Source organism: Macaca fascicularis, chromosome 15 (assembly GCF_037993035.2).
Source record: "Macaca fascicularis isolate 582-1 chromosome 15, T2T-MFA8v1.1".
Lineage (NCBI taxonomy): Eukaryota > Metazoa > Chordata > Mammalia > Primates > Cercopithecidae > Macaca > Macaca fascicularis.
Window position 1 is genome coordinate 16,221,949 of NC_088389.1, and position 20,684 is coordinate 16,242,632.

The window sequence follows — 20,684 nt, forward strand, 5'->3', positions numbered from 1 at the left end:
CTGTGGGAGTTTCACTGGTTTAAAAATACACAGAGGAAGCGAGTGAGAGAAAGGGGAAGGGGAGGTGGGAGAGGCACCTCAACTTTGATGTCCAGAGCCTTGAGCGGCCACTCGCAAGCTGGCCAAGGGCTTCACACAACTTGCCAAGATGACAGAGGGGACCAAGAAGACCAGCAAAAAGTTCAGTGAGTGCGGGGTGCCGTCTTCACTGTCCATCCCTGGCTGTCCTCTGGGCCTCTCTCTGCATCTGTTTCTTCATCACTGTCTTCATTTCCGTTTCTCTCTCTCTCACTGTTTTACTTTTTTTGTTTTTTACCTTTGGACGCCAGTGTCTCTGTCACCCAGGCTGGGGTGCAGTGGTACAATCTCGGCTCACTGCAGTCTTGACCTCCCAGGCTCAAGTGATCCTCCCACCTCAGCCTCTTAAGTAGCTAGTAGGCAAGTAGATAGGACTCCAGGCACAATTTAACTTTTTTTTTTTGGCTGGGTGCGGTGGTGGCTCACGCCTCTAATCCCAGCACTTTGGGAGGCCGAGGACGGGGGATCACCTGAGGTCAGGAGTTCGAGACCAGCCTGGCCAATGTGGTGAAACCCATCTCTACTAAAAATACAAAAAATTAGCTGGGTGTGGTGGCAAGCACCTGTAATCCCAGCTACTCAAGAGGTTGAGGCAGAAGAAACGCTTGAACCCGGGAGGTGGAGATTGCAGTGAGATTGCACCACTGCACTCCAACCTGGGCGACACAGCAAGACTGCATCTCAAAAAATCAGTAAATATAAAAAAATAAGTAAACAATAAAATTGATTTTTTTGTTTTTTTTGTAGAGTCCGGGGTGGGGTCTCACTTTGTTGGCCAGGCTGGTCTCTATCTCCTGGGCTCAAGCGATCCTCCTATTTCCAGCCTTGTTTCTCTTTCTCTTTGTCCATCACTGTCTCTCTGTAGACGTCTCCGCTTCTGGGCGTCCCCGTGGCTTTCTAGCTGTCATTCTGGCCCAGCATCTCTCTCTCTCTCTCTGACTCATTGACTTCGTTCTCCATCTCTGTGCTTCTCTTGTCTCTGTCTCTTTGTCTCCCCACCGTGTCTCTCGATCTCTGCAGTCCACTGTGTCTCTGGCTGTCTCTGACCTCGCAGCTGGGCAGGGGAGGCCTTCGCACACTCCATCGCCTGCCCACAGGCCTGGGCTCACATGGGATCCCAGGTGGGGAGTTACTGGGGCGCAGGGGGATGGAGGTGTCATGGAATCCCAGGTGGGGAGTTACTGGGGCGGCAGGGGGATGGGGGTGTTATGGGATCCCAGGTGGGGAGTTACTGGGGTGGCAGGGGAATGAGGGTGTCATGGGATCCCAGGTAGGGGGATGGGGGTGTCATGGGATCCCAGGTGGGCAGTTACTGGGGCAGCAGGGGGATGGGGGTGTCCTGGGATGCTGTCCCACATTCCCAACAGCAGTGAGGCTGGGAGCCGACATTTGGGTAGGGAAAGAGCCCAGAGCTACTAGAACCAGGCTCCAGGGTGAGGGGCCACACTGGCCCACTGCTCTGTTTTCCTGTGTCTGTCCTTCCCAGTCCCGGCAAACTTTTTCTGTCTCCTGATTCCTTTGATCTGACCCCACCAGGGTGGGGGACAGGTGGTGTAAAGGGCAGCGATTATGACTGCATTTCCCAGAGGGCAATGCTGAGGCCCGGAGACTTGCCTGAGGTCACACTGGCTATTGAGCAGGGCCCAATCCCAGACCCTGGACTCTGGGCCTCAGTTTCCCTCCCGGCCCCCACTATCTCCTCCAAACGCCTGGTGCCCAGGAGGCAAAACCAATGATGCTGAGAAAGAAGGTGGTTGGGGGTCCTCCCTCTGGCCACTGATGCAATTTCCACCCCCACCGCATGCAGCGGAAGGGCAGAGCGGCCACATTTGCGACCACGTTTCTCGGGAGACCAAGGCAATAACCAAATGGGGCCAGCAGGGCTGGGACACAAACCCCTGAGCGCTGACCCAGCTGTGCCAGGCTTAGTCTGTGTCCAGGCTCAGCCGTGGCCTTGCTGTGTGACCCTGGGGGAGTCCCTCCCCATCCCTGGACCTCAGTTTCCTCCCTTGTCAACTGGGGGCATCCTACCTGCATCCCAGCGTGGGTGCGAGCAGCTGAGGAGGTGGAGGATGCTGAGGACGTGGAAAATGCTAGAGTTTTTCCTTTTTGCTCATCTGGGGGCTATGGGGAAGTCAGTTGGTGGTGGCTGTGAGAAGGGGCAGTCCCACAGCTGAGGGCAGGGGTAGGGAACTCACATGCACCCCTGTGGAAACCAGGAGATGGTATCACCCCAGCCGTTCCTCTTGAGTCTGGAGCTGGGCTCAGCTGACAGGAAGGAGAGAACCACAGACAGTGCGACCCTTAGGCTCGCAACAACCCCCTCCTCATTCTACCCCCACCCTAGGTGCACAGAGGCTGGCTGGAACACGCCCCAACCCCCGATACGAGCACAAAACACGAATACCTGCTCCACTTACCAGCAGCGTGACCTCAGTTCATTACACTGCTCTCAATCTCAATTTTTACATCTGGAAAATGGGAATTAAACTGTGTCACCGAGTTATGCTGAGAATTCTTGCAGCACATGTTTGCAAATGCAGAATCATTTTCAGAAATTTTAAAATTATTATTATCAGTGGCCGGGCGCGGTGGCTCACCCCTGTAATCCCAACACTTTTGGAGGCTGAGGTGGGTGGATCCCTTGAGGTCAGGAGTTTGAGACCAGCCTGGCCAACATGGTGAAACCCTGTCTCTACTAAAAGTACAAAAATCAGCCGGGCGTGGTGGCACGTGCCTGTAATCCCAGCTACTCGGGAGGCTGAGGCAGGAGAATCACTTTAACCCAGGAAGTGGAGGTTGCAGTGAGCCAAGATTGCACCACTGCACTCCAGCCTGGGTGACAGAGCGAGACCCTGTCTCAAAAGAAAAAATAATAAATACATAAATAATTATTACTATTAGAGACAGGTTCTTGCTCTGTCGCCCAGACTGGAGTGCAGTGGTGCCATCATAGTGCACGGCAATCTTGAACTCCTGGGCTTAAGCCATCCTCCTGCCTCAGCCTCCCAACTAGCTGGGATTACAGGCACACACCAGCACATCCAGCTAACTTTATTTATTTATTTATTTATTTATTTAGAGATGGAGTCTCACTCTTGTCACCCAGGTTGGAGTGCAATGGTGCAATCTCGGCTCACTGCAACCTCCACCTTCAGGGTTCAGGCAATTATCCTGCCTCAGCCTCCCAAGTAGCTGGGATTACAGACATGCACCACCATGCCTGGCTAACTTTTGTATTTTTAGTACAGACAGGGTTTCACCATGTTGACCGGGCTGGTCTCAAACTCCTGACCTCAGGTGATCCACCTGCCTCAGCCTCCCAAAGTGCTGGGATCACAGGCGTGAACCACGGCACCCAGCCTTACTTTTTTATTTTTTGTAGAGACAGGGTCTTGCTATGTTGTCCAGGCTGGTCTCGAACTCCTGACCTCAGGTGATCCACCCGCATCAGCCTCCCAAAGTGCTGGGATTACAGGCGTGAGTCACCATGCCTGGCCTAAGCTTTTATTTAATTCTCACATTGCCCTAGGAGGTAGGTGTTGGAATCTCTATTTTACTGATGTGGAGAATGAGGTTCAGCTCAGAGAGGTCAAGTGACTTGCCTGAGGTCACACAGCTAGGATGTGAAAGAGCAGGAATTCAAGTCCAGGACTATGTGATCCCAAAGCTTCCATCTTATACCACTTCCAGGGGTGTGTTAACAATTAGAAGGGGTATCCAGGAAGCCCCCAGCCCTCTTTAGCCCCTCACCGAGTGAAACTGCAGGAATTGTTCATTATTATTACTGATGTTGACATTGTCATTACCTTCTTTTCCTTCCCTTCCCCTCTGCTAGAGTTCTTCAAGTTCAAGGGCTTTGGGAGTCTCTCCAACCTCCCTCGGTCCTTCACTCTGAGACGATCCTTAGCTCCCATCAGTAGGCAGTCCCATTTGGAGCCTGACATCTTTGAAGCCACGCAGGATGACATGGTGACGGTGCCCAAGAGTCCCCCAGCCTATGCCCGCTCCAGTGACATGTACAGCCACATGGGCACCATGCCTCGCCCCAGCATCAAGAAAGCACAGAACTCACAGGCTGTCCGGCAGGCCCAGGAGGTGGGTCCCAAGCCCAACCTGGTACCCCGAGGTGTACCCGACCCCCCAGGCTTGGAGGCAGCCAAGGAGGTGATGGTGAAGGCCAATGGCCCTCTAGAGGACATCCCAGCAGTGGAACCCAACCCTTCAGCAGTGGAGGTAGACCCCATCAGAAAGCCCGAGGTCCCCACAGGAGACACAGAAGAGGAGAGACCTCCCAGGGACGTGCACTCAGAAAGGTAGGTGCCTAGGGACTGGTTGGGACCTGCAGGGATGGCTTCTGGTTTTTCTTTTCTTTTCTTTTCTTTTTTTCTTTTTGACACAGAGTGTTGCTCTGTCTCTCAGGCTGGAGTGCAGTGGTATGATCCTGGCTCACTGCAACCTCTGCCTCCCGGGTTCAAACGATTCTCCTGCCTCAGCCCCCTGAGTAGCTGGGACTACAGGCGCCAGTCACCACGCCCGGCTAATTTTTGTATTTTTAGTAGAGACAGGGTTTCACCATGTTGGCCAGGCTGGCCTCGAACTCCTGACCTCAGGTGATCTGCCCGCCTTGGCCTCCCAAAGTGCTGGGATTACAGGCATGAGCCACCACGCCTGGGCTTCTTTTAAACCCAGTACACATCTGGGTTAAAAAGAAAAAAACCTACACATTGACCAGGTGCTTACTGTAGACCAGGCACTGTGATAAGCCCTTTACTTGTAATTAGCAAAATAAAACTGGCAAGGCGAGACTGTTACCGTTTCCATAGGACAGATGAGGAAGCTGAGATTCACATGGTAATGTCATCTGCCTCAGTCAGGGTGCACATTTGCTAATGACAAAGCCAGCATGTGAACCCAGACCCCCCTGCCTCCAAAGCCCCAATCAGCCTCTAGCATGGGCCCTCAGCTGCTGGATGGATCCTAAACCCAGTCACTAGATCCCTGCCCTGAACCCCATCACCCAAATCGTCACCATTAGTTCTGCTGGACAATACCTCCACCTAGTCTAGAAAACCATTTGATTTGTTAGCTTAGTTTGGTTATAGGGTGAGTTGAGTTCATGCAAAAATACAAATTGTGATAATAGGACAATAGCTCCCATTTAGTAAGCATTTTTACTGGGTATCAGAACAAATATCTCCCTGAAAACTCAGTAGAAGATTCAGTCATTAAGGCTGGGTGCGGTGGCTCATGCCTGTAATCCCAGTATTTTGAGAGGCTAGGAGTTTGAGACCAGCCTGGCCAACATGGTGAAACCCCATCTCTACTAAAAATACAAAAACTAGGCCGGGCGCGGTGGCTCAAGCCTGTAATCCCAGCACTTTGGGAGGCCGAGGCGGGTGGATCACGAGGTCAGGAGATGGAGACTATCCTGGCTAACATGGTGAAACCCCGTCTCTACTAAAAATACAAAAAAAAAAAAAAAACTAGCCAGGCGTGGTGGCGGGCGCCTGTAGTCCCAGCTACTTGGGAGGCTGAGGCGGGAGAATGGCGTGAACCCGGGAGGCGGAGCTTGCAGTGAGCTGAGATCCGGCCACTGCACTCCAGCCTGGGAGACACAGCGAGACTCCGTCTCAAAAAAAAAAAAAAAAAAAATACAAAAACTAGCAGGGCGTGGTGGCATGTGCCTGTAATCCCAGTTACTCAGGAGGTGGAGGCATGAGAATTGCTTGAACTCGGGAGGTGGAGGTTGCAGTGAGCCGAGATCATGCCACTGTGCTCCAGACTCGGCGACAGAGCAAGACTCACTCTCGGAAAAAAAAAAAAAAAGATTCAATTATTAGCCCCATTTACAGATTGGGAAACTGAGACTCAACCAAGGTTACACAGAGCTGGGATTTGAGCAGAATCTGCTTGCCTCCAGAGGCTGCACACTTATGTACCACATTGGACTCACCACCTTCTCAACCCTAGGGCCATGTCTTTCACATCCCGGGAGACCCCTCAATCCCAGCCAAAGGTGTCCCCAACTTTTCAATCCTTAGAACCTTTGTATCAACCACACCAGTCACATGTGCCTGTCGAAATAAAGAAAAAAAGTCAGCTGGCCAGGCGCAGTGGCTCACGCCTGTAATCCCAACACTTTGGGTGGCCGAGATAGGCGGATCACGAGGTCAGGAGTTTGAGACCAGCCTGGCCAAAGAGACCAGCCCGACCAACATGGTGTAACCCTATCTCTACTAAAAATACAAAAATTAGCCGGGCGTGGTGGCGCACACCTGTAATCCCAGCTACTGGGGAAGCTGAGGCAGGAGAATTGCTTGAACCTGGGAGGCAGAGGTTGCAGTGAGCCAAGATCGCGCCATTGCACTCCAGCCTGGGTGACAGAGCGAGACTCCAACTCAAAAAAAAAATAAATAAATCAAAAGCCAGCTGAGCAAAAGTAATTGTAGGGCCAGTTCTGGGACCTTTCTTTTTCTTTCTTTCTTTCTTTTCTTTCTTTCTTTCTTTCTTTCTTTCTTTCTTTCTTTCTTTCTTTCTTTCTTTCTTCTCTTTCTTTCTCTTTCTTTCTTTCTTTCTCTTTCTTTCTTTCTTTCTTTCTTTCTTTCTTTCTTTCTTTTTTTTTCTCTCTCTCTCTCTCTCTTTCTTTCTTTCTTTCTTTCTTTTTCTGGTAACTTTCTTGAGCAGCTTTTTGCTGAGACACCAAGCACAGCCTCTGTCTCTGAGCTGTAATTGCCTAGACCCCTGATCAGCGAAGAGGACCATGTAAAGGGGTAGAATGAATCCAGTCCAGATTCTGCCTCTTACTGGCTGCATGAGTGGACAAATCTGCTCCTCTCTTGGAGCCTCAGTTTCTCATCTGATAAATGAACATAACAATAGCGCCTACCTGGTCGGGTTGTGGTGAGGATTCAAGAATAACATACCTGTAAAATCTCAACACAGTGGCTGGCATGCTGCACTCAGTAAATGGGAACGCTATATTTACGATTAATAGAACTCATGTTTTTCCACCATCTCTGGCTGCCTTCTGCCATCCCCTCCTACATTCGCCCTCATTCGGGAGTAGAGGACCAAGGATTGTATGTAGGGGAGAGGGCTGGATGATGGGTCCTGGGGCGTTCTAAGGCACCCCAAGGTATGAGACTGCACCAGAGGCCTGGCTCCTCCCACTCAGGGAAGCCGAGTTTCGCGGGAGCGGGGCGGGCCGGGGTGGGGCGAGGAGAGGCGGGGTTGAGGGCGTGTATAGGGGCGTGGCCTAACCCAGGCTGCGCGGAGAGCTGTTGGGGAAGCGAGCTTCGGTGCCTGGCGGGCGAGGCGGAGGGGTGTGCTAGGGGGCGCGGCCTTCCCAACACGGACTGATGGGGAGGGGGCGGAGCGAGACCGGAGGCGGAGCGAGACCGGAGGCGGAGGGCCGTGTCCGAGGCGGAGGGCCGTGTCCGAGGCGGGGAGCGTCCTTCCCTGCCTGTGGAGTAGGCGGTGGAGCCGGGCCAGGCAAGGAGCGCAGGGGCGTGTCTGGGGGGCGTGGTCTACAGGTCAGTCTCCGCCCCCGGAATCCGGCACTGAACTCCGCAGCCCCGTGGCCTGAGAAAGGCGGGAGCCGCTGAGCTTAGGAGGTCCCCGGGCTGCAGGCGGCGACAGCGGGGGAAGCATGACTGCTGTGGGCCGAAGGTGCCCCGCGCTGGGGTCCCGAGGGTGAGTGACCGAGCTGGGCCTGAGGAGGGCCAGCGGGGAGCAGGAGAGGTCGAAGGAGGAAATCTGCATCCCTGGGGCAACTGACAAATTTGGGGGTGGGGTTAGCATCAGGGACTTTTCTAAGCCAGCTTTCTTTGGGTGTAATTTTATCACCGCAGGTCAGGCATCTGCTTATCTACTCTACACAACAGCTCCAGGAGAGAGGTACTATTATCACCCCCATTTTATAGATGAGGAAAGAAAGACTTGCCTGCCGCGTTTGACACAGCCGGTGAGCGTCAGAATCAGGGTTTAATCCCAGCTTCCTGGCCCATGCTTTTAACACCTGGGCAACACATCCGTCTCCAGCAGGGCTAGGGCCGCTGAGAATGGCAAGTCCAGGACCCAGCCCAAGCCTTCTTGCTCTGTGGACAGAGCCCTGGTGGGCCTAGCAGTGCTTCTGGCATCATGCTTAGCCAGGAGCTGACCAAGGAAATGGAGAGACTCTTGCCCTCCAGCATCTGGAGTGTCCCGAGGAGGATGGGGTTAGCAGACCAGATTGAGCCCCCTTCTGGTGCCCCGGGACCCAGTGCTCCATCTGCACTGGTGGCTCACGGTTGAACATTCCTTCCAGAAGTCCCTGAACCTCAGCCCTGTGCCCTGGAGTTGGGGGAGCAGTCTGGTCCGTGAGATCTCAGATTAGCCCTGCCCCACTCTGGTCCTCAGTCTCCCCAGTGGTTCAGATGGGCCTGAGATGGTCTCGGAGGATCCATCCAGTTTGGGGAGGAGGACATTAGGGAATTGCTAGTGAGCAAGTTCGGGGGCCCTGTTCCTGAATGTCTAGAGGAGGCTGTCCCAGGCCTAAGCTGGGGAGACTGTCCCTCCCCCACCCCTGGGGAGGCAGGGTGCACCTGGAGCAGGAGGAAGGAAGGGGAAAAGGTGAGGCTGCAGGGGTTTCCTGGTGTCCTGTTCCCTGGTGAGATCATGGGGATGAAGAGGAAGGAGGGAGGAGGGACCTTTAGCCCCCCCTCAAAAAAAAAGAAAGCACCAGCCTAGCCTACCTCCCAAGGACACTCAGTCTTCTGCAGGTCCCAGAGAGGCACCCTCGCTCTTCAATCCATCTTACAGAGGAGGAAGCAGAAGCCTGGAGAAGGACAGGAAGCCCCAGCACTCCCTACCCCATGCCCACCCACACTGGAATTGTCAGGCGAGGGTCCTGCCAGGCATGATCACCAGCTGACAGCAAGCGAGCACCTGTTGTCTAGCTCATGGGGCCTGTGAGGTGGGAGCCTCTACTTGCTCCATTTTGCCAGTGAGGAGACTGAGGCTCAGAGAGGGGAAGGGACTCCCCTGGGGTCACAGAGAAATTGGGTGTCAGGCCTGACTCTTTGATCCCAGGCCTGACTAGCTCCTAAGCCCAAGCTCTTCACCACTAGGTCACATTTCCCCTCCTGCAAGTAAAGATCTCAAAGCTTTTTCTTTTCTTTTATTTATTTATTTATTTATTTTTTTGAGATGGAGTTTCACTCTTGTTGTCCAGGCTGGAGTGCAATGGCATGATCTCGGCTCTCTGCAACCTCCGCCTCCTGGGTTCAAGCATTTCTCCTGCCTCAGCCTCCTGAGTAGCTGGGATTACAGGCATGTGCCACCACGCCTGGCTAATTTTTTTTTTTTTTTTTTTTTGTATTTTTAGTAGAGACGGAGTTTCTCCATGTTGGTCAGGCTGATCTCGAACTCCTGACCTCAGGTGATCTGCCCACCTCTGCCTCCCAAAATGCTGGGATTACAGGCGTGAGCCACCGCGCCCAGCCAGCTTTTTCTACCATTATTTCAAATGACTTCCCATGACCCCCTGGAAAGGAACCCATTTTGCAGATGAAGACATTGAGATTTTTGTGAGGCTAATAACTTGCTTGAGGTGATGCAGTCAGTTGAGTTGGAATGATATTCATTTTCATATTGACTGAGGTACAGCTATGCCTCAGACACTGTTCTAGGTTCTGGGAGATAGCGGTGAGCATGGCAGACAAAACCCTGCCCTCAGGGAGTCCCCATTCCAGGGCAGGGGAGACAGATGATAGACAAGATAAATGAGTTCTGTGGTTGACTAGAAGAGAAAAGACTTATCGAGAAAATTTAAAATCCGCTCTAGAATTGGTTGGCGAAAGGAGGGAGTGGCTGGCGGTGCCAATTTAAGAAGGTTAACCAGAAAGAAAGGCTCAGTGAGGAAGTGACATTTGAACAAAGGAGACGAAGGGACAGACCCTCTTGCTGTCTGGGAAGGAGCACACCAGGCCCAGGGAACAGCAAGTATAAAGGCCCTGAGGCGGCATATTTGGGGAACAGCAGAGACCAGTGTGGCTGGGGCAGAGCAAGGTGGGGAGGACAGGGAGGGGTGGTCTGGGAGGCTGGGATGGAAATGAGCACAGATAACATAGGGCCTGGAAGGGCCCAGCGAGGACCTGGCTTTGGCTCTGAGCAAAACGGGAGCCATTGCTGGCCTTGAACAGCGACAGACCCCACTATGACTTATGTTTCTAAAAGACCTTTTTTTAGGAGGATTTTTTCTGTGTTTGATATTTTTTTGAGACAGGGTCTCATTCTGTTGCCTAGGCTGGAGTGCAGTGGCTCGATCATAGCTTGTGGCAGCCTTGAACTTTTAGGATAATCTGATTGCTGTTCTGTGTCGCTTTTTAGTGCCTCATCTGAGTGTCCTTTGCCTCCCACCTGAAGATCCAAGCTCCGACCCTCACTCCCAAGGGGCTGTTTGGAAGGAAACGGAGACTTGAGAACCAGGGGTACCCTGTGTTGCCCCTGCCACAGACCTGGTGCCAGGCACTGAAAACAGGCCAGGATACTCCCCCACCCCCCACCCCATTTCCTTTTGGAATGTTGATTCTGGTCCAGGAATTCCCAACTCTCCCCAGAGTCCCACGACCCTCTCGGCCCTGCAGGGTGACGTCAGCTGCCGGGCATCTGGTAGCGATTACCCACCAGGGGAGGGGGTCGTGGTGGGCCCCGTCTGTGCAGCCTCTTCAGGCTCTGGGAGGCTGGTCCTTGTCTTCCGAAGGGGCCCAGCTGCTCCTGGCTCTCATTTCCTGTGGAGACTTTCTCACAGTCCTTGAGACCCCCGGACGCCTTGGGCTGTGGGAACTGGGCTGGTTTGGGAAGGATGGGCTGTTCCCCCGATCCCTAGCTGGATCCACATCCCCCCAAACCCTCAGGGGACCCTGTTGCAGGCTGCTGGACCTGTGTGGGGTGAGGGCTGGGGAGGATAGGGGTCAGGTACAGCAGTAGCTCAGAGGCCCACTGACTGTGTGACTTTGAGCAAGTCCCTTTTCCTCTCTGAGCCTTAGTTTCCCCATCAGTAAATTGGGGACAATGACAGCAGCTGCTTCATAGAGTCACTGTGAGGATGGGATATGTCAGGTAAAGCATTTATTCTGGGCTTGGCCCAAGTAAGTACCATTAAACAGGAGCTACTCATGCTGTAGAAGGGGAAACTGAGGCCCGATGAGAGGGACTTGCCCAGAGCCACGCCACTTCCTACCTCTCAGCTGAGGGCCCGCTCAGGCTCCACCCCATTTCCTCTTCCTGACATTGGTTCTGGGCTCTGGTTGAAATGTTATTTTTTTGTTTGTCTGTTTCTTTGCCTTCCCTCTCTAGCTTCTCCTCCTCTCCACCCAGAAATGGCTCCCAATATCTGGGAGTGGGGGGGTCCACCCATGTAAGGAACAGAGCAGAGAATTAGACATCAGGCCAACTGGTTCTAGTCTGAGCAGCTGCATGCCCTGGGTCAAGTTACAAACTTCAGTTTTCTCCGCTGTAAAATGGGGCTTCGAGATCACAGGCATTCCATCAGCCGCCAGCGCTCGGTAGATGCCTTTTGTTTTCACTCTCTTCTTTGGCAGGTTTTGAGACTCGGGTGGCAGCTCTCAGGGCCCAGCATCCTCAGCTCTGCCCTGGGAAGAATGGCCTTCTCCTCACAGGGCTGTCGCCCGTCCTGAGCTCCTGCTGGACACCCCAGCCTGCTCAGGAAGACTGAGGGCTCCAGACGGTGGAGAGGGAGCAGGATGTGCTGGACACAATAGTGGCCCATCTTGGGGAGTGGGGCAGGACTAAAGCCAAGAATCATCCTGGCAGGGAATCCCACAGGCCCCATGGCTGGTATCCTGGGCGAGATGGGGCTTTCCACCCAGCTCTCTTTGCCCAGGGCCTTTAAGGACTGAGAAGCTCAGAGCGGGCAGGTGCCTGTTGCTTCTCTGCAGTGGGTGAGTGAAGATGGGCATGAAGGAAGGAGTGAAGATGGGCGTGAAGGAAGGAAAGAGGCTGGGCACAGGGCTCACGCCTGTAACCCCAGCACTTTGGGAGGCCAAGGCAGGTGGATCACCTGAGGTCAGGAGTTCAAGATGAGCCCGGCCAACGTGGTGAAACCCCATCTCTACTAAAAATACAAAAACTGGCCGGGCGTGGTGGCACGCACTTGTAGTCTCAGCTACTTAGGAGGCTGAGGCAAGAGAATCACTTGAACCCGGGAGGCGGAAGTTGCAGTGAGCCGAGATCATGACACTGCACTCCTGGGCAACAAAGCAAGACTCCATCTCAAAAAAAAAAAAAAAAAAAAAGGGAGGAAAGCAACTTCAGCCCAGCCCCCCAGGAGGGGCAGGGTGGGAGGGTGGCCGATATTCGTGGATAGAGGCTGGGACAGCAAGAGGAACCCCACATGGGCCAGGGAACTTGCACCTCTCCTTCTCATGCCCTTCTGGGGAGGTAGTTATACTGTGCCCACTTTACAGATGAGGAAGTTGGGCTTCAGAGAGGGAAGGCAGGGAGCCAGGGATCGGGGGCAGGGGAAAAGCTGAGAGGCAGGTGGCAGAGCTTGGGGAGGTCTCCACTTGAGGACATATGTCCAGGCCTCAAGGCCCAAGGGAACAGACGGGGACAGAGAGCAGACAGGCCTCTGCAGAGGACCAGGCCACCATCATGAAAGAGGGCCAGGGTGGGGCAGGACGGCAGCCTCTCCCCACCCCTTCTCCTACAGGGCCTCTCGGGGAACGTCACCCTTCCTTCTGGCCCAGGATGAAGGCCCTGAAGGTAAAGCTTAGATTTAAACATGCATTGGGGGAAAAGAAGGATAATGGGCTTTAATTACTGCTCATTAATCCAATTAATTAAGCTAATATATGCAGTAAGTGGTATCAGTTATCAGAACAAATCAGTTAATACAGGCAGTGAAAGAGGTTGGTTATTTAAATAATTAATGCTGATGATTAATGGGACTGATTTAGCTCAATTGTCACTATTATTTATTAATTGATTTCACCACTAGTACGGCAGGAGAAGTCTCTTTTAGGTTTGTAAAATGAGGAATAAAGGAATTAATTAGTGGAGCTGAGTTTTACAAATGGATGCTTTGATTCCTGGATTTGATCATTACAGTGGGAGGGAGAGTTTTCTAGAAATCCCCAAGCAAACTGAACTCTGAAGGCTGCGTAGGAATGACCAACCCTAGCCAAAAGGGAGAGAGGACATTCCAGGCAGAGGGAACAGCACGTACAAAGGCCCTGAGGCTGCAGGGGGTCGAGCTCTTTGGAGGAAGTTTGAGAAGGCCAGAGTGCAAGGAAGGGAGAAGAGAGAGAAGGGATTTGACCAGCAGAGGCTGGGTCACAGATGGCCCAGCCAGGAGGACTAGACTTTGTCCTCAGGGCTGCAGGGGGCTGCTGTGACACTCATTTACTCATTCATTCATTCATTCAAAAAAATATATTTACTAAGTTCCTGATGGTTCCTAACATTGTCTAGACAGAAACATAAACCCTTGTCCTCGTGGGGCTGACATTGTAGTGAGAGGAGCTAGTCATTACATGAGAGGAAATGTGTGCTAAGTCAGATGAGGGGTCAGGGCAAAATTAAGCAGGGAAGGGAATGTGGGAGTTGGGGAAGATCACACTTTCAGAAAGGGTGGCCAGAAGGCCTTGCTGAGAAGGGGACATTTTAGTGAAGAACTGAAGGAGGGGCTGGGTGTGGTCGCTCACACCTGTAATCCCAACACTTTGGGAGGCTGAGATGGGAGGATCACTCCAGCCAGGAGGTCGAGGCTATGGTGGCCATGATCTCACCACTGCATCCCAGCCTAAACGATAGAGCGAGACTCTGTCTCAAAAAAAAAAAAAAAAAAAAGAAGAACTGAAGGGCCAGGCATGGTGGCTCATGCCTGTAATCCCAGCACTTTTTGGGAGGCTGAGGCAGGCAGGTCACCTGAGATCAGGAGTTCAAGACCAACCTGGCCAACATGGCGAAACCCCGTCTCTGCTAAAAATACAAAAAATTAGCCCGGCGTGGTGGTGGTCACCTGTAATCCCACCTACTTGGGAGGCTGAGGCAGGAGAATTGCTTGGACACGGGAGGCGGAGGTTGCAGTCAGCCAAGATCGCGCCACTGCACTCTAGCCTGGGCGATGGAGTGAGACTCCGTCTCAACAACAACAACAGCCAAGAGCATGAGGGAGGGAACCCAGGGGATGTCTGGAGGAAAATATTCCAGGCAGCGGGAATAGGAAGTGCAAAGACCCTGAGGTGGGGCGGGGGAGATGGAGCAGCGCGGGTGAGGAGGAATGTCATGGGCCATGAGGTCAGTGTGCAAGGCTGTTTCCAAGACCTTGGCTCTTACTGTAAGTGAAGCTGGGGGCCACGCAAGTGGGTTGGAGCAGAGGAAAGCTGTGATCTGACTTGCATTTGAACAGTACTGCTGTGGCTGCTGTGCGGGGAGAATAGGTCGCAGGGACACAGATGGAGGCAGGGAGGCCAGGGGGAGGTGGTGGTGATAGTCCAGGCAAGTGATGGTAGCAGATCGTAACTGGGCATGGTCATTGTGTCTTGGACATGTCAGAGTGTTGTAGCGCCACCCTATGGTGAGGCCATGGGGTGGAAGAGTGGCCCCAGAGCCTCAGCTTCCCTGACCTGGGCCTCTGCCCTAAGCACCCCTATAGGCTCTGGCCACCCTAGTCAGGCCTGATCTCTTGTGCAGGAACCCTGTCTCCAAGGCTCTACCCCTGTTCCAGAGCCCGAGGGGAAGTACAGGAAGCAGGAGGAAGCGCTGGGTTGATCCAGTGTCCTGGCCGATTTGTTCCCAGCAGTGGGAGGATTTCCGGGCCTGAATAGCAGGAAATGTTGGGATGGGACGCCTCACCCGGGAAGAGTGGGCGGAGGTGGATGGGGGAGGGGTCCCTACTGTAGCTCACTCCACTGCTGCTGGACAGAGAGCCCAAAAGCCTACTGTTGCTGGGCTGTAGCTTGAGGAACTGTGGTTGGATACCAGCTAGGGCTTTCTAGGAGAGAAGATTAGCGATGAAGAATCCTAGAATGTTAGAACAGGGAGGGCTATCAGACAACGTCTCAAGGAGGAGGAGCTTTTGGCCTTAGGATTGGGGGAACCCACAATTTTATTTTTTATCTCGGCTTCCTTTTTTTTTTAAATATGAAGCTCCTGTATTTGAGGAGGTGGTCCAATATTTGACCTCCCCTCCCCATTTTGCAGATGGGAAGGCTGAGGCCTTTCTTAGCCTGAAAACCTGGGCCCAACCTAACAAAATTAATGATGACAGCGATTAACAATTAACATTGACTGTTTACTATTCATGCATCCCTTTAAGCAATATTGCTTTCTTTCAACCTCTTCTTCTTGGGTTCAAGTGATTCTCTTGCCTCAGCGTCCCAAGTAACCGGGATTACAGGCGTTCGCTGCCACACCCGGCTAATTTTTCTTTAAGCAATATTTCTTGAGCTCCTGCAGGCACTATGTTGGGGACTGGGTCTCAATGGTGAATTAGACAAAGTCAACACTTTCATAAGGGCATCAGATAATTAAGTCAGCAATTAAATATAAAGTGGCCATTTCAGGCAGAAATTGTAAAAATTGAAAATAAAGTAGGATTGGGAACACAGAGTGAAGAAACGAGGGACTATTCGAGGTGGGGAGGTCAGGGAAGGCTTCTCCAAAGAGGTGACATTAAGCAAAGCCCTGAATAAAGAGGGAGGAGGGACAAGCTTCATGAAGCCCTTGGGGAAGAGCATTCCACGCAGAGGGAACAGCAAGAGCGAAGGCCCTGTGGCCGGAACAAGTTGCCAAGGAGGGTGGGGCAGAGGCAGAATAAGGGACAGGAGGTGCAAGGGAGACAGGCTGGAGAGGTGGCGGGGTGGCTGTTGGGTACCAGCAGGCCACACAGGACCTTGTGGGTTAGGGAACAGATGAGCCAATTTTTGCCTGTTTTTCTGGCATAATCATGGTACCCTCTTTATTCTTGCAAAGGCAGAAAAGTTCTGGTTTGGATGATAAATTGCACGGCCGCAGAGAGGAGTTTAGATTGTGTTCTTCTAGAGATGGGAGCCGGTGAAAGGCTGAGGATGGTGTGTGTGCCATGATCTGCTTAGGTTGTAAGCTTGGGCGCCTTCTGGTCTCAGGGCAGAAGCTGACTGTGGGTGAGAGTGGACATGGAGCCCGAGGGAAGGCTCCTCTGCTCCACCGGAGACACGAGGGTGGCCCTACTGTGGGGACGGGGTGGACATGCGGAGAAGATTCTGACGGTGGAGCGGCAGGATTTCCTGCTGGACTGGGTGTGGAGCTGAATGGAAGAGAAGGGGCACAAAGGACCATATGGTTTTTGGCCAAAGTGGCAGGAAAGAGGAAACTGACATCAGCTGAGCTGGGGAAGATGGGGAGGGGGCGGGGTGGAGCCACAGTTCTGCTTTGGATACAACAAGTTGGAGATAGCCTTCAGATATCCAAGGGGAGGCGTCCAGGAGGTAGTTGGGTTTCCAAGTCTGGGGATGGAGGGGCAGGTCCAGGCTGCCTGAGGGTAGGGGTAGCATTTAAGGCAGTGCAGTTGGGGGGAGTGGTTCATGGTGGCCCTCAGGAAGCAGGAAGGAAAAATAGCCACCTCTGGCCTCTGGTCGCTCCAGGCTCTCCACTCTGGGGGCGGAATCAATTCCGCAGCCCTCTAGCACCGGCAGTGGCTCCGCAGTGTGCTTGGCAGTGGTCGTGACTAGGTCACTCTACCCTAGGAAGTGAGCACAGGGTAGGAGGACAGGGGCTGATCCCCAGCCTGGGGCCCTCCAGGGTTTAGAGTCAGGGATGATGGGGGTGGGGTGGGAGGAGGGGGTGGGGTGGGAGGAGGGGGTGGGTAAGGCAGAGAGAAGAAGAAAACCAGGGAAGCATAGTGTCCGTAGTCCAGTGAAGACAGTGGTTCGGGAAGCAGGCTCCATAATAAGCAGGTAACGTTCATTAAGCCCTGAGTCCTCCAGTCAAAGTCATTAGGCAGAGACTGTCATTATTCCTGATTTACAGATACGAAATGCAGGCTCAGAGAGGTGAAGGGACTTGCTTAGGGGTGCACAGCTGGAAAGTGGAGGAGCCAGGCCAGCTGATAAGTGCCCCCTCCTGCCTTCAGGGTGAGCCTGCTGGGGTCCCAAGGGCCAGGTGCTGGCCCCAGGCAGGCAGGCAAGAGACTGGCATCTGGGGAGCCAAGCAGGGCTGGGGATGCTCACTTGTCTCCTCTCCTTCCAGGGCTGCTGGAGAGCCGGAGGCTGGCGGCGACTATGTGAAGGTAGGAGGGGCTGGGCCAGGGGTTGGTCAGAGGACACTGAAGGTCTCAGAGCCTGTTCCATTACGGGTGGGCAGAGCCCTTCCTCGAGCCTTGTTAGGAGCCAGACCTCACTGTGTATTCCCCGGGAGGGGAGGTTCTCGGAGTCGAGGCAGCATTTGGATCCAGTTTCATTCTCCGCACCTTCTTCCTACACCAGCCATTCTTCTCTCCTGGCCCCAAACTCAGGGCATCCCAGTATTTGATATCATCTGACCCCACCCACTTGCCAGCTGGATGGGTCCCCAACAGTGTCCCTGTGTGAAGGATGAAGCCTTCCAATCCCACCCAATCTCTGTGCACCTACTGTGTGCTGTCTCTGGGAGCAGGGAGCAGGAGAGGATGACTCAGTTCTTTATCGCAGATAATGGGCACAGCTCGGATTTATCCAAAGCTTAATTTATCCTGGGCACTGGGAACACGGAAATGCAGTTTTGGCAGAGCACGGTGGCTCATGCTTGTAATCCCAGCACTTTGGGAGGCCAAGGTGGGTGGATCACCTGAGGTCAGGAGCTCAGGACCAGTCTGGCCAGCATGATGAAACCCTTTGTCTACTAAAAATACAAAAAATTAGCCAGATATGGTGGTGCGTGCCTGTAATCTCAGCTACTCAGGAAACTGAGGCAGGAGAATTGCTTGAACCCAGGAGGCAGAGGTTGTAGTGAGCTGAGATTGCGCCACTGCACCCCAGCCTGGGGAAAAAAAAAGCAAATGCAGTTTTGAAATAACAATGATAGTCATAATCATAATCATAAATAACATATTGAGTGCCTACTGTGTGCAGACCCTGTGCTGGCTGCTAGACACTGGAGGAGAGGCATTCTTTACATGAGAGATCTTTGATTCTCTCCCTCATCACTGGGTAGGGAGAGCCTTCTTGTGCCCATTTACGGATGGGAAACTTGAGGTCCAGAGAAGTGCAGTGACTTGCCCTGGTCACATTACTTTTTTTTTTTTCTTTTTTTTTTTATACTGTAAGTTCTGGGGTAACATGTTCATGTGCAGAACATGCAGGTTTGTTACATAGGTATACACGTGCCATGGTGGTTGGCTGCACCCATCAAGCCATGATCTACATTAGGTATTTTTCTTAATGCTCTCCCTCCCCTAGCCCCCTACCCCGCATACTTTTAATGGTGAAAACCACAGTTACTTTTACACCAACCTGATATTATGAGGAAGAACTGGGATTACACCCCGAGTTTGATGCCAGGACTATAGCCAAAGCCCTTGGCCTTCTACCCCCAGGAGCCCCTACCCTGAGCAAGGCCCTGTGCCGAGTACTGAGAATAGGCAGAGGGCAAGGAGCACCAGGCCCTGAATTCAAAGGGCTCCTGGTCCAGGTGGGACCCACGGAAGAATCATACGGTGCTTTGCGCTTGTTTTTTGCAATCCATCAGATCCAACTTTTATTTTTATTATTATTTTTTAAGAGATGGGATCTCTCTCTGTCTCTCACTGCAGCCTTGTGCTCCTGGGCTCAAGCAATCCTCCCACCTTAGCCTCCTAAGTCCCTGGGACTACATGTGTGTGCCACTGCTAATTTAAAGAGATGGAGTCTCACTCTGTCGCCCAGGCTGGAGCACGGTGGCGCGATCTCGGCTCACTGCAAGCTCTACCTCCCAGGTTCACACCATTCTCCTGCCTCAGCCTCCCGAGTAGCTGGGACTACAGGCACCTGCCACCACACCCAGCTAATTTTTTGTATTTTTAGTAGAGACGGAGTTTCACCGTGTTAGCCAGGATGGTCTTGATCTACTGACCTCATGATCTGCCTGCCTTGGCCTCCTAAAGTGCTGGGATTACAGGCGTGAGCCACCACGCCCAGCCAAAAAAAAAAATTTTTTTTACAGATGGGGTCTCACTATGTTGCCCAGGCTGGTCTCAAATGCCTGGCCTCAAGTGATCTTCCAGCCTCAGTCTCCCAAAGTGCTGGGAATACAAACATGAGTGACCACGCCTAGCAGATCCAAATTTTAGTCCTGTCAAAGCAAGATGTGCCAGGCGCAGTGGCTCAGGCTAGGCGCAGTGGCTCATGCCTGTAATCCCAGCACTTTGGGAGGCTGAGGCGGGCAGATCACCTGAGGTCAGCAGTTTGGGACCAGGCTGGCCAACATGGCTAAATCCCGTCTCTACTAGAAATACAAAAATCAGCCAGACGTGGTGGCACATGCCTGTAATCCCAGCTACTGGGGAGGCTGAGGCAGGAAATTTCCTTGAACCCAGGAGGCAGAGGTTGCAGTGACTCGAGATAGTACCACTGTACTCTAGCCTGGGCGACTGAGCAAGACTCAATCTCAAAAAAGATAAAAAAAAAAGCATGATGTAGGCTGATATAAAAAACCCCACAAAACTAAAAAACAAATTTTAGTCTGAGATCTGCCACTTACTTGCCACTGGCTTTGGGTGTGGCATCGCCTCCCTGAGCCTGTGTTTGACTATGTGAAATGGTAACAAGGGTGCCTCCAACCCAGGGTTGCTATGGCTTCAGGGAGCCCATGGCCATGAGTGGGGGACCTAGGCCTGGAACAGCGTGGGCTGGCCTAGCTCCTCACCACAGGGACATTTCATCACCCTGAGATGCTACCTGCACAACTCTATGTAAGTGACTAGTAATGGAGCAGCGTGGGAAGTCCTCAGCTTGCTGCCCCCTCACCATCACCAGAAGCTGTGGGAGCCCCAGACGTGGGGGATGACTTTCAGCTGGGGAGCTGGGGAGCTGGAGATCAAGGAAAGCTTTCTGGAGGAGGAGGCATTGGAGCCAGGCCATTGCAGTTGACTGGGAACATTCACTGAGATCTCTCCATGAGTGAAATGCTAGAAAGGAGACAAAGTTAAGCAGAGATGGGTAGGAGAGTTGTCCCGGCAGAGGCAGGAGTGTGGACAAAGTCAGAAAGTAAACTGCGTGAGCCCAGAAACAGAGTCTAGGGTAGGAGCAAGTCTAGCAGAAGTTCCAGAACCCTTATGCCACTGTGGGAGGGAGGACCTGGGGAAAACTAACACCAAAGGCAGTGGGTGGAATGCAGGGGGCATATTTCAGCATCCCGCAGACCCCAGCTGCCTGTAAGGTGGTGAGATCCCTGTGAAGAATGTTAGCTTTATATTTTTTCCTATAGTTTATTTTTAGGGGTTAAAAATGTAGGGTTTTTTTTTGTTTGTTTTGTTTTAAACATTGTAAAATAAGTGATATCTACTCAGTAGAACTGATTAAACAGTCTCCCAAAGGACAAAGTCAAAGGAATGTTAATTTTAGTTTCAAGACTCAGATGAGGTTCTGGGCGCAGTGGCTCATGCC

At 52.7% G+C, this 20,684-nt stretch overlaps 1 protein-coding gene across 29 annotated transcripts in view; it reads left to right on the forward strand.

Moving 5' to 3' along the window:
* Positions 1–27: 27 nt before the first annotated feature.
* Positions 28–20,684, forward strand: part of SH2D3C (SH2 domain containing 3C) — a 42,637-nt gene continuing 21,980 nt past the window's right edge. For 4 of the 29 annotated variants that reach the window (XR_012424365.1, XM_045372675.3, XM_045372677.3 and 1 more), the window contains exons 1-3: positions 28–185; positions 3,917–4,394; positions 17,314–17,353. Coding sequence is in view for 7 of the 29 variants with exons in the window: in XM_045372675.3 (XP_045228610.1) it covers positions 149–185; positions 3,917–4,394; positions 17,314–17,353 (555 nt within the window). In the remaining 22 variants the exon portion in view is untranslated. Of the gene's footprint in view, positions 186–3,916; positions 4,395–7,664; positions 7,774–7,931; positions 8,045–9,973; positions 10,129–10,449; positions 11,628–16,526; positions 17,022–17,313; positions 17,354–20,684 lie in introns of those variants that run through there. The other 25 variants (XR_012424366.1, XM_045372679.2, XM_074016456.1 and 22 more) reach the window with 14 other exon arrangements.